This window comes from Heteronotia binoei, chromosome 15, assembly GCF_032191835.1.
Source record: "Heteronotia binoei isolate CCM8104 ecotype False Entrance Well chromosome 15, APGP_CSIRO_Hbin_v1, whole genome shotgun sequence".
Classification (NCBI taxonomy): domain Eukaryota; kingdom Metazoa; phylum Chordata; class Lepidosauria; order Squamata; family Gekkonidae; genus Heteronotia; species Heteronotia binoei.
Window position 1 is genome coordinate 47646933 of NC_083237.1, and position 13589 is coordinate 47660521.

General features: G+C 45.8%; 1 protein-coding gene across 1 annotated transcript; it reads left to right on the top strand.

The window, feature by feature from the left end:
* Positions 1–531: 531 nt before the first annotated feature.
* DLX3 (distal-less homeobox 3) lies at positions 532–12258 on the top strand. Its single transcript, XM_060256291.1, has 3 exons — positions 532–1057; positions 3912–4102; positions 11492–12258. The coding sequence occupies exons 1-3, from the start codon at positions 727–729 to the stop codon at positions 11837–11839; spliced, it is 870 nt and encodes a 289-aa protein (XP_060112274.1). The 5' UTR covers positions 532–726; the 3' UTR covers positions 11840–12258.
* Positions 12259–13589: the final 1331 nt, after the last annotated feature.

A 13589-nucleotide genomic window follows, 5' to 3' on the forward strand; every position in this document is an offset into this window, starting at 1 on the left:
AAACGCACCTTAGCACATATGGGGAACGAAACACGACCTTTGGACATATGTACTACCACCCACATGGCTCCCCTGTTGAAGCAAGTCCACGGACATCACTCTCCCCCCTCTCCAGCTTATGCTGCTTCCTAAAATCCAGTTACCCTCACCCCTTCTAAATCAGGGAGTGGGGAGGACTAGAAACATCTTCTCTCTTCTTCTTCTTCTTCTTCTTTTTTTTTGCATCGTATTTTCCCCTCCAGAGATTTCTCAAGAGGAGCTTTGGTGTGTTGGTGCGTGTTCTGTATGAGACGGTGAGCGGGCGAAGGGGTACATTTAATTTCTCATCTGCTCTTTAGGGTTTTTGTGTGTGTGTGTGTGTGTGTGTGTGTTTTGTAAGTACAGAGAGATAGAAGGAGAGACAGAGGGAGGGAGGGGGGAGAAGTCTGTTTTGCCTGCAAGGCAATATTTCTGGAGCCAATCGGAATGTAGCATCCACCCTTCCCTACTCTCTAATTAAAGGGTTTAAGCAAGCTAGCTGGGTAAGATTTCTTACACATTTTCCCCGGAGGAGGACAGGAGCAACAGCTATTACTGGAGCAATGACTGAGTAAGCCTACTCGGGAGGAGGAGGAGGAGGAGAGTACTTGCCCAAAGCCAGAAGCTACTCTGCCTACTGTGTTTAGTTGCCATTGCTGAACTGGTGGACCTTACATTGGCGGGACCCCCCCCACCCCCTTTCTCATCATGAGTGGATCCTTCGACAAGAAGATCACCAGCATCTTGACGGACATCTCCAGCTCCCTGAGTTGCCATGCGGCCACCAAGGACTCCCCTACCCTCCCCGAGTCGTCCATCACGGATCTGGGTTACTACAGCACCCCCCACAACCAGCACGAGTATTACCCCAGTCAACCTTATACCCAACCGATGAATCATTACGCGTACCATCCTCAGTTTAACCTGAATGGATTAGGGGGGACTGGGACCTACTCCCCCAAATCTGACTACCCCTACAGCACTTCTTACAGACAGTATGGATCTTTCCGGGATCAGCAGTTGCCCAGTCAGGAAGCAGGTAAGGACACTTGGTGTGCTTCGCAAGCGGCCTTCAGGATGTGGCTCTGACTAGAAATGAATGGAAGGAGTTGGGTTTGGGGGGTTTTATGGGCCTTGAAAAATTCCTGCATTGTGGACCCTCTTTCCCCCTTCTTCTTTTGGAACTGTGTCGTGGGAGGGGGTCCTCATATAGTTGGTTAAGACCTGTGTGACTTTCCAGACAATACTTTGGAATGGAAAAGTTCCACTTGGCTTTGAATGCCCCCAGATAGACACCCACACCATCTGGAGGACTCAGGAACCAGCTCGATCCTAACCGTGAAACCTCTGGAAAAGAACTGCATATGCACACAGTCCCCCGAGCGCTGTGCACTGAATTGGCATACTTGTGCAATTCTCAAATCACTTGCCACATCGATCGCATATTCCTTCCGTAACAAGGAACTGACAAATTGGGATTCAGTTTGGGTGACACTTCCACCCCACAAGCTGAAATCCACCCATTCTCAAAATGGAAATCAAGAATGGAAAACCCTGAATGTAGCTCAGGAAAGACTACTTTTCAGCCTTATTCTCTTGCTGTAAATAACATACGGAATTGGTTGGTGTGTAGATTGTGGTATGGATAGCGAAATCCATCACGGAGAACTCAGAGTTATACAACATTTAGTGTAATTTACAGGTTAAATTAAAAGCCCTTTGGTCAGGAGGGTTGCTATTCTTGAGTGAGAGGAGAAAATGAATTAGAGCTCCCCTTTTCCCCCTCATTACATTTCTTGGGTAAACACCAAAGGAGATGGCTTGGAGATATAAATCATTTAGCGAGAATGGAGTTTTGTGAGATCACCGTGAGAGAAAAAAAGTTCCCATTTTCAAAAGACCATGAACTCATCTGAGCGTTGAGATCTCTGCTTGTTCTTTACAAATTGTGTACCAGTCAGCTGTTGTATGGATGCCTAGAATTTCTTTCTTTCTTTTTTTCATTTAACAGAGGATTGGATTTTTGTTTGGAACAAACATCACGGCTAATTCTGTGACTTAAAAAAAAAAGACAAAAAGAGCTTGTTTTCTCCCCCTTCAAAAATTAGCCTGTTTTGTTTCATCTTTGCACTTTACAAATATTTATTAACTGTGCTAGGTCCCCCCCTCTCCCCCTCCCCGGCTCTCACTCATACAAATAGATTGCAGAACTCACTATTTTTTCTTCAGTCATTCAAAATCCAAAACTGTGAGGCAGCGGAGCATTCTGTTTGGGTTGTGTCAGTGAAAAAAAAAAATAGGAAAAAGGTCACTTTAAAGCTAGAAGGTGGGAAAACAAACTATATTCAGTACAGTTCAGTTCAGTCAGAAGACAGGGTGGGTTGCTTTCTTGGAGTGTAAAAGAGAAGATGAACAAGGCAATTGGGAGGGAAAAGGTTCCATGGAAGCCAGTATAATTTGCTTCTAAGTAAATGGGTTGAGGACAGGACTGTAAAGGTGAGAAACTTTTCTGTCTGGAAGCAAAACTATAGATTTGATCAATTAAGAGACCCAAGAATGGCTGGACATTCAAGGCCTAGAATTCATGCCCTCACTCCCCACAAATATTTCAGGAAGGGAACACGGGGGTTGTGTGGTTCCCCATGTAACCGGACAATACTTCCTGCCAAGGAAAAAAAATAAACACATCAGGGAGTGAAGTCAGACAGATAAATGGACAGTTTTATATATAAAAAAACCAAGCAAACTCAAAATGGAAGAGGAATGGCGCAGTTGAATTTGGGAGCTACGAGATCTGAGATAGAACACAACTAGCTAGGCCAAAGCCATGTCCCTCTGAGGTGAACCAAGTCTTGTAAATGGTAAAAAAACAAACAATAAATAGGAAATAGGAAACCTAATGGAGAGGGACAAAAAGAACAAACTAGAACGAGAGAAAGGAGGGCACCTGCAATCAGCCAGAGAATCAAGCCAAGCGAAGAAAAAAATTAAAGACAAAAAAAATTCTGTGTGAAAAAAAATAGAACAGAAAGTGACAAAAGATAAAATATAGATTATTCAAGGATCTGATTATTTTCTTTATCAGAATCTGCCTCTGTAGTTCTTTAAGCAAAATGTAACAGAATTCTGGAACACTGTGCGAGGGGCTTCTTAGCTTTTTATACTCTTAGACCATTCTGATGTTGAGTCCTTCAATCTCCAACATACGAACTGCAGAGAGTTGAATGGCTTGGTCAGCCAAATACATACAAACATACACAATGACCCATAGGCCTCTGGTAATTCCAGTTTCCCCCAACAGATTTGGTCCTAAAAGATGGTGATTGTGTGGTAGAAGTTATTGGAGGGGGATGAGACAGAATTCAGGGAACTACCTGCGGACATAAAGCACTTTTCAAACTGTTGGTGTTGTATGAGAGATCCAAAAGAGAAGGCTAGACAAAGCTGCTGGATTGCCCAGGTCACATTGTGTTCTGTATTTTAGGGTGCCATTAAACTACTCCTTAAATTGTAGGAGTTTGGCAGAGGCATGTGTGTTTGCATTTAGTGCAGCAAAACAAAGAGTTTGCAGCAAGAGGTCAATAACCATTCTGGAGTTACAGAAAACTGAATATCCTGCTCATCAGTAAATGGAATAAAATAAAACAGGGTCCTGGAATGTTTCCTCGTAGCAAGATTTCATTCATTCTCATCTCGAGAAGGCTGACAATTTGGATTTAGTCACTGGAATATGTTTGCACCGTCCAAATTAAATGGAAGATCGCATAAAAGCCCGAATTTCAGAGAGCCTTGACCAGCTCCTCTTTTTTTTTTAAGTGCTGATTTGCTAAGGTTGCTGTGTCTAAATTTATTTTTCCTCCCTTCTTCCTTTTTCCTCCCGCCCCCCTCTCCAGTTTCAGTGAAGGAAGAACCAGAACCAGAAGTGCGCATGGTAAACGGAAAACCCAAAAAAATCCGAAAGCCGCGGACGATTTATTCCAGCTACCAGCTGGCCGCGTTGCAAAGGAGGTTCCAGAAGGCGCAGTACCTGGCGTTACCAGAGAGGGCAGAGTTGGCCGCGCAGCTCGGACTCACCCAGACTCAGGTAAGGCGCCCAAACCCAACAAAATGCCAAACGTCTGTTTCGTCTTTCTGCCTCTGTTCATGGAAACTGGAAGTGATGCAGGCCTGGCAATGCAGCCATATCTCGGGCAGTTGCTGAGTTTCACGGACCTAGATGGGAGAGTTGTTTTGCAAGCAGACAGGAGCCAAATCCAACAGAATTAATAATTTCAGGTGCTTGGATCCAGTTTGCTTGTTCTCAAGAAAAAACTGTGTGTGTGTGTGTGTGTGGTTGATTTCATTAACCTTTTCATCCTCAGGCAGAGTCTAGTTCAATCAATCCAAAATTAAAACCCTGCAGCCAAAAATCAGTTGATACCTTGAACCAGTATCTGAAATACACTTTGTAATTTTTTCCTACGCCCTCACCTCTATCTAATCACTGGGACCTGGGTAGAGATTGGTTCTTCTCCTCATCAGACTCCCTGGCCTCCCCATATCTTAACCCTCTTGTCTGCCTGGCGCCTCTTATTCCTAACTCCCATTTGAGCATTTTTATCCCCACCTGCATCCATCTTCTCTCATTTGGTGGTTGTGCCAATTATCCACCTTCCAGGACTGATCTCTCTAAACCTCCCCAGTTGGAATGTTCGTGCACATTCTATGACCTCACAGCATTGTTTTGGGGTGGAAAGGCTCAAAATAGAACCGCTGGCAGTTTTTTTATGTTGCCATAAAAAGTCAGGTGGGAGTTCCTTTCAACTGTAGTAATCGTTCTTCACATATGCGCTCTGCAATAAATATCTCAGTGGTCAGAAAACTGGGCCAAAGACCTGAGGTGAGCGTCCAGATCTCTCCCCTGACTCCCACACTGCCACCCTCAGCCTCAAGACTTGGCGGAGGCTCAAAGATCTGGATGGAGGTGCTGACTGGCTGGAGAGGAGGGGGGGAGGGGAGCAGCACCAGAAAACATGTGGGTGTGGCTATGCAGCCTCTGTGAGTCCTTCTGAATCAAGTGAGAAGGAAGTTGCCAGAAATGGAGGCAGGACAAGCCTTCCTTTAGCTGGTAGATGAGATGGTGTTTTGAACGCTGCCTTGGGAAATAGGGAGTAGGCAATTTCTTAGGTGTGATAGGAAACCGATGCACACCTCCAGAAGTTTTGATTCCCCCCCCCTCTTCTGAAGCCTTCTCTATGTCCTTGGTCAAGGTCTTTGTTCTTCAAAGGCCCAGACGACAGAGAGCCAACTGTGAAGTGGGCTGGGCTAGACTGAGCTTTGGTTCCCTTAAACACAAACTAGCAAGAGAAGAATGAGCAAAGTAGAGTGTCGACTCTGTTGCTGAACAAGTTTAGGGAAATGAAATCAGGAGAAACGCAGGACTGACATATGCCAAGGTTTAATCAGGACTGTTTTGGTTGGCCATTGATGGATGGGGTTGCGTTGGAGTTAAGGCCCGCCATCGAAGACTCAGGCCCTAGTACTTATGATATGGAAGAGACTTATCTCTTCCTGAGCATGTGAAAAGTACTTTCTGTTCCAGCCTGACTTTCTGCACGCTCCTTTTCTCAGACCTCTGGAGTTCAGAGGAAGGGTTTCAGAGGTTCCTCTTCATGGCAGGCTTGAACCTGCGTGCCACTCTTTTCTTCCACAGTAGCTACTGTCTGCAAATCCAAAACTAGCACAGCAAGATTTGGTTCCAGTTGTCCCCCCAAAGGCAGCCTACACGGATTTCTCTAATCCTCTCGCAATGCAAAACACGTCTGCTGAGAAAGTCTCTCATTGAGCATGCCAACGGAACGTACTGTCAGATCTACATTCGAGGTTGTGGCTCAGCCAAGCCTTTGACTGTGGCACCGAAGATTTCTTCTCAGAAAAGTGTTTTGACAGTGTATATATTGCAAACGAAGAGACCGGTTGGGCCAGAACGTTCACAAAGGACCATCTTGTCCAGCTTTTCCTGAGGACCAAAGAACACAGTATGTGGGAGGACTATGATCAGATCTCTTTGGATCGGGGCCACTGTGCTGAGGGAGAAGGGTTGATCCTTTCCTCGTGCGATTTCTCTGACAGAAATTGCTCCTCCTTTCAGCTGTTCACCGTGGCCAAGAGAAAAAAATATGTATTTGCTTCTCATAGCTCCAGAGAGATGGCAGTTTCTGTTGTGGAAATGCCGGAAGGGTTAACCACCTCCCCCAGTGGTGTAGCCCTGATCCAAACCAGAGCCCCCCTCCCCCATGGCCTTTTTTTAAAAAAAGAAAACATTGAGAAACCACATCACAAACGTCCTTGTCAAATTTATCCCTCAGAGAGGGTAGGACCCTCATATAAACTCTGGGAAATTCCCTCAAGTTCTTTCCTGTGAAAGATTCAGCCCCTCCGCCCCCCCCCCCCCAAAAAAAACCCATTTGATTTCATATATTTTTTCTGACTGGAATCCCACTTCCAGTGTTTACTCCAGACTGACTGGAAGGTGAATATCCAGGTGTGTGGAGGAATATGGCATATGGAGATGGAATAGTTGAAGCAGAGAGAGGCTGGAAAGAACTTCTTTCAGCTCCTTTTCCTAACCCTGGAATCTTTTTTATATGCCATTTAAGACAAAAGAATAACATACTTTGGGGCATTTGCAGAGTTCCTTTTTTCTACCCTCCTCACAAACATCTGTGGCTAGGGTGAAGGGTTACCACACAAACTGAAATCATAATATAAAAAAAAATAACAAAATGCCAGTCTCCGTGACTATACCCTGTGGGGGAAAGTGGATTTTGATTCCCAACTCATAATTCAGAGTAGTTTGCATTCTTTTACCATGTTCTGTCACAACACTTTGGTCAAAGACCAGTATAGCATTTATAAACCCATCTTTTCCTGCCCCCCTCCCCAATCAATTGTGAAAGATAAATCTAGGTTCCAATTAGAGCTGAAATACAGTTTATTCAATTTAAAAACTGGGGGTTTTTTTAAATGAAGAATTAAATCTTGGATAAAAAGTCACTCATCCCTCAAACATTCAAAGCAAACTTGACATATTAATATTAAACAAAATTGCCTTTTCTAAAAAGAGGGAAATGTTGTTTTGTATTAACTTGCCAAATTCAACACAATGGTGTTTTTTTTTGAGGGGGGGCGAAACTGAACTGGGAGAATATGCATTTTGAATCCCGTCTAGTAAACACCAGGCACACTATTTTAGAGTTTCTTTCCACATATCTGTTTTGGCCTGGATTCTGATACCGCCCACGTGGACCGAGATTCAGATCCGTGGCCTGCTTGTTTGTTTCCTTGCCCAGGCCTTAAGGAGGTCAACAAGGGAGGGCTGAAGATGTTAGGAATGCGAAGCTGGCCAAACGCACTGACGGATTGACGGTGACAACAAGGCCTTTTTATAAGGCAGCCTTTGTAATTGCCTTGATCTAAATAAAACAGGAAGGCTAAAACAGGGAGGCTCGCGTGCTTCCGGGTTCTGGAAAGCCAGGAGCGTTGTGGCGTTCTGGCGGTGGCCACCTCAGAGGGTTGAAAATTGCAGCCAGTAAAATGTCCTTGGGACAAATGGGTGGATAGCTTTCTTGTTTATGTGGATGTTGATGGCCAGGAAGGAATTTTCCCCTCAGGTCAGATTGGTTAGTGATCCAGGAGTGATGTTCTTACAGCAATGTAATGCTTGGCTCACTCACGTGAGTCATCTGGAACCCTTTGCTCTGTAGGATGGTTTTGGCTCATGCCAGCACTGAGGCCTCTGTGATTATTGGAAAGGAATTTCCCCCTCAGGTCAGATTGGACCCAGGAGGGATTTGGGCTTTCTGTAGGGCAATGTTTGGGTCCCTTGCCTTAGTCATCTTATTCCAGAGGTCTTTTTCTGGTTCTTCACTGTATCCTCTCACATCAATTTGTGAGGTATCTTAAGTGGAGAGTAACTGACCCAAGATAGCCTACCCAGTGAGGTTCTTGGCTGAGTGGGGATTAGAACTTAGGTCACTCCATCAGCTCTCTCTTTTTTACCTAGCAAGAGCCACTAGAAAGCTGGAGTGTGGTCCTCAGAAGACATAGAGACTGGGCCTCAGAAGACATAGCTTCAGATCCCCGCTCTTCCATGAAGCTTGTTGGCTGACCCACTCCCTCAGCCTAAGCTACCTCACAGACAGGAGCGTTGTGAGAATAAGAGGAGGAGCCACAAACAGTGCCCTTGGAGGGAAAGTGGAATTTTTTATTAAGTGATGGATTAACTCCATGTTGTCAAATGGAACATCACCAAATGAGCCAAGACATTAATAAAACAAAGACTTTTAGCTTCAGATACCTTTTTCTCTGGTTGTTGTACAGATTTATGTTTCAGGGATTTCTGGACTTTCTTTACAAGTTGTTCATAATTGGCAAGGGTGAGACATCTTTGTGTGTGGTGTGTGTGAGTGTGGCAAGTATGCTGGGTGTTTGTGAGTGTGCTGGGCCATATGGGGAAGTATCTTACTGATGAGAAAAGGACTTTCCTCAAAGCACACACCCCACAGAAAGAATCTTATGAACTCCGGGACATCTTTCGAGGTGCTGACTGAAAAATCATGTACTTTTTCTTCAGACATGAGAGGGAGCTATTCCTTTTAAATTGGCCGAACAGAATGCTTTGGGTCTGTCTGCTTTGTCACAGTTTAACACGTTTGCTTTTGTGCCCTTGTAGCATTCCTCTGTGTCAATTCCCTACCCAGAGATACTTTTGGGGCCCAATCTACATTAACACCCTGGCACTGTTCCTGGCATTTCAGTGGCACTTGCTAAGAGAACTAAGATAGCAGAGCTGAACCAAGATCCAGGTCTCCAATAGAACTGAACCACGTCAGCCTCTGTCCTGGGCATGCTCATTCATTAACACCGGGCTGGTAAAGCATATCTAGGCTATCAAAGTTCTCTCTAACTTCCTCTCATCCTTCCCTGTAAGGAAGAATCGACCATGAGAACTTTGGCTGACTTCACCCAATTTGTTCAATCCATTTGCGACTTCGCAATCCGTCATTTCAATATTTAATTCATTAACAGGCAACGCATACTTAAGGCAACAGTTTGTTAGACTGGAAAACCGAATTGGTTCAGAGCAGTCTGTTGCCAACTTTGTGGCACCAGTCACCGATGTGTGTGTGGAGAAATCTACACCCCAACTTCACAACATGGCTCTTTCCCAACTCACCCCAGGGTTTAACCTACTCCTTCCTTCTCCCCCTTCTTTGTTTTGACCACAAGTTTCTCTCATCTTTTGCTCCTCTCTTTCCCCGCCTGCCACCCACTTTCTTTCGTCCTTCTTGCGCTGCTCTTGCGAAGTAGGGCACAAATGGTGTCATGCCCTGGAAGTGCTATCAGGGGAGATAAAAGGGGTTTCCAGCCTACGGGGGCCACACTCCCAGCTCAACCCTGCGTTTCAACACCACAGTGGCAATCCCAACCCTGATGTTCTTGGTAGTGACATCCGAAGGCTTGTACAACGTCTGAGAGCTCCAGTCACAAAGTCTCCCCCCCCTCCTTCAGAAACCAGGTCAGGAAGCCTTGCTTGTCTCAGCAAATAGGCCAGCCTAGGGATGCCAGCCTCCAGGGGGGATCTGGGGATCCCTTGCTATTATAGCTCATCTCCAGAATACAGAAATCAGTTCCCCTGGAGAAAATGGCTGCTTTGGAATGACATTGTACCCAACTGAGGTCCCCTGTTCTCCCCAGGTCCATCCTCATATCTCCAGCAGTTTCCCAACCTAGATCTGGTAACCCTAAGCTCCCTCTATCCCCTGCTGGTGGCCTTGTTGGGGCCTGGCAACCCTAGGGCAGCACCATGACCATGTTTTTGGAAGCGAAAAAGAAGGATGTCTACTCAGCAGGGGGCTCTGTGAAAGCAGGCGAGGCCTATCTTTGGTGCCTATCTTTGGTGTCAGGGTTTCCACCCTGTTGCCTGACAGGTTCCTGACAGCCCTATGACAGACAAAAATGAAACAGGTCAGGCTTTCCCTTTCCCTTTGCTACTTCAGTACTGAAAGAAGACACTGTCGAGCAGGAAGGGATGGATGTGTTTCTTTTTAAAAATGGGAACAGACTCTTGTTCCACCTGCCTACATTTGCTGAGGTGACCTTTCATAGGGGTGGGCCCGTTTTATCCACTGCTTCCCAGCTTGCCTGCATCCACCACAGAGAAAAGGACTTTGCAAACGTAGTCCCTGTTTTCCCCCATCTCCTTTCTTAGTCGTCTGTGTCCGCCACAGAGAGAAGATTTCTTCCTCTTTATGGTGATTTATTTCCTTTTAAAGAGGTGTTCCCAAGCCCCCCTCCCATTTTCTAACTCCAAAGTCCTGTTTTCCAGGACAGGCAGAGGGAAACGGATTCACTATAAGATCAGCAACAAGGGAGTTCTTTTTCCATAAGTGTCAAGGCTGCAAACAAAAGCCAGTAGATCTAGGCTCAGGTTAAACCCGGATTCTGTGACCACCATGTATCTGTTGTAAGATATTTCTGGAGCGCCATCCCAGCGACAGAGTTCAGTTTAGAATGTTCTAGGACTTTTTTTGTAGAAAAAGCCCCGTAGGAACATATTTGCATATTAGGCCGCACACCCCGACATCACCACTGTTTCACACAGGGCTTTTTGTAGAAAAAGCCCAGCGGGGACTTATTTGCATGTTAGGCCACACCCCCTGATGCCAAGCCAGCCAGAACTGTGTTCCTGTGTGTTCCTTCTTAAAAAAAAAAGCCCTGGTCTCTACTTTGTGGGGCTTTGAGGTGCCATTAAGTAACAGCTGACCAATGGCAACCCTGTGAGGTTTTTAAGGCAAGAGGCATTAGAGGCAGTTTGCCATTGCCCGTCTCTGCATCATGTCCCTGGTATTCCTTGGAGGTCTCCCATCTCAATGCTAGCCAGAGCTAATCCTGCTTAGCTTCTGAGATCTGATGAGATAGCCTGTGCTATCCAGGTCAGAGCATGGGGCTTTTAGAACGTGTCATTTTTATTGGTAGGAGTAGTTCAAAGCCCCAGTCCAGAGGTGTGTGGGAGACAGGACACCTAGCGAAGGTTCACATCCTCCTCTTTTGCCCCTCAAAAAGCCATCCTTAAGATTCTGGCAAGCTTGCCTCAAAAGTTCTAGCACCACAGGAAAAGCGCTTGCTAGGAAAGCAGCCTTGGAAAAGGGGCTTTTTAAACTATGACCCTGGCATGTAACTTATATTTGGCTTGGCAGCTGACTGCGGAGGTCTGCAATCCAACAACTTCACTGAAAAAGCTGGAGTGGGAATGCTCCCCCTGCTAAGGGGAAGAAGGTTATTCTTGGGCAGAAAAAAGCACCCCCCCCCCAATTCTTGAATTGGTTTCCAGTTCCAGGCATAGGCTTCTTTTTTTAAGTACACACAACTGTCCCCCAGGATGTGAAAGCACCACATTTAATTTCTCCTTTTCTTTTTTTTTTAACTTCAGGTAAAAATCTGGTTCCAGAACCGAAGGTCCAAGTTCAAGAAGCTGTACAAAAACGGCGAAGTCCCCCTGGAACACAGTCCCAATAACAGTGACTCCATGGCCTGCAATTCTCCACCCTCGCCCACCCTCTGGGACAGTAACACCCACAACAACCCAGCCAACCGGAGCCAGCTTCCCCAGCCCCTTTCGTACAACTCCCCGCCGAGCTATCTGGAGGACCATAACTCTTGGTACCACCACGCAAACCTGAGCGGGCCTCACATACAGCAGCAAGGACCTCCACCCACTTCTGGTTCGATGCATCACCCGTCTCCAGGGCCTCCTCCCAATCCCGGAGCGGTGTATTAACCTTCTTTGCCTCCTGGACGAAACCAGTGGAGCAGGAAAAATGGAATGAGGGAGAAAGAGCGAGGGAGACAGAGAGGGAGAAACAGACAGACAGCAACAAGTCAAAATGCTTTGATGTGTTTTGTAGGACATGCACACATTCCAGCTCATCTCAGGAACAAGCGATCTGTGACAGGGTTAAGATGTTGGGGAGATGAAAAAAAATAATAGGAAGGCAACAGGGAGGAGAGAACTTGAGCTCCACGCTGTACGGGAACTAATTTGGTTTTTGACCAAACGACGCCACCAGACCTCACCTTCCTACGTGGTTTCTCTGTGAGCAGTTTCTTCTCTACCACCAAAGCTAGCTTCACGCAGAAGACACCTGACTGTCTTGGTAGGAGAAGAGCCAAGACTCATACCACACAATGCCAGGTTTTGTTTTTTTTTAAGTATGACTGGTTTCCCCCACCCCCTTCTCTTTGTTTGTTCAACATGTTTGTTAAGCTCCCCAAGCAAAATGGTTTTTAGAAAGATGTCATCTTGAGGACGGTGAAAAAGCTGGCAGGACTTCAGAAGCCTTCATCCATAGTGGGATCAGAATTTGCCGTTGTTACTCACCCGTGCGAATACAGAACAGGGAACGATTGAAGAAATCCATCCCTCTTTCTTTTCCTGTTTGCCTCTCGCCAATAATATCCTGTTAGCAATTTGAAAGGCAGTCGAAGAAAGCTTGGTGAAAAATTGTCACCCAGTTTTATTTTCGTTTCAAAGAGACATTAGGGCTCAAACCAGTTCTTCAAAATGTATATGTTATACAGGACTGTGCAGTATGTATTTAGAAAAAGCTGTCTTAGAGAACAGAGCACAGTAGAAAATATGGATTCCGAACTCAGGCTGTTCCATACCAGAACCCCTCCAGGTTGTATACAAGATTAGGAAAACCAGTTTAGGAGATCTGAGAACCAGTTCTTCTGCTAGTATGAATCTGCTGGTGTTAAAAAGTCCCAATACAGAAAGAAAAGGAACACTCTGTTCTGGTAGACAAGTCCAAGCCTCATCAGGGCAAAGATTCGGCTTGTGGGGGCAAATGCATATGAGTACCTGTGTGTCTTCCTCTGAGGGCCAAAAAGCAGCTCTGGAAGAAATTTGCAGGAGGGAAATGTCAGGGAAGGAGAGTTAACCCCTTCTTCCCCAGTCGCCCTAACCTAAATCCCACCCCCACCCTCCCTCGCTTTCAAACTCTTAAAAAAAATGGTCGGTGATCCATTCGCAAATCCCTGACCATCAGGTCCAGCTAGCCTTGGGTACTGGAAACTGAGAGGTCAAAGCAAAGTCGTAGTACTGAATGAGGCAGTGGGAGAAAAAAATTCTGATGTCCAGGGCCTTTTTTGTAGAAAAAGCCCAGCAGGAACTCATTTTCATATTAGGCCACACCCCCTGACATCAACATTGTTTAGTATAGGACTTTGTTGTAGAAAAAGCCCAGCAGCTCATTTGCATGTTAGTTCAGCTCATTCGCATATTAGGCCACGCCCCCTGCTGCCAAGCTAGCCGGAAGTGCGTTCCTGTGCATTCCTGCTCAAAAAAAGCCCTGCTGATGTCCATAACGCTACCAACCGGAGGTAGCTCTTTTTAGAAGTAAACTGATGCTCCACTTACACAGAATTAAGAAGGCAAAGGTTCAGATCCTCAGTTTGACACCTCCTGATGCTGGAGATGGGAGAGGGATGAGGAAAATGGGGGTGGGGGGGTGGGAATCTGATTTCAG

Bases quoted from the DNA above. Each gene is read 5' to 3' on its own strand.
- DLX3 (XM_060256291.1), top strand. From the start codon at position 727: ATGAGTGGATCCTTCGACAAGAAGATCACCAGCATCTTGACGGACATC. The intron at 1,058-3,911 runs GTAAGGACACTT...CCCCCTCTCCAG, and splicing joins GTTGCCCAGTCAGGAAGCAG to TTTCAGTGAAGGAAGAACCA. The intron at 4,103-11,491 runs GTAAGGCGCCCA...TTTTAACTTCAG, and splicing joins TCGGACTCACCCAGACTCAG to GTAAAAATCTGGTTCCAGAA.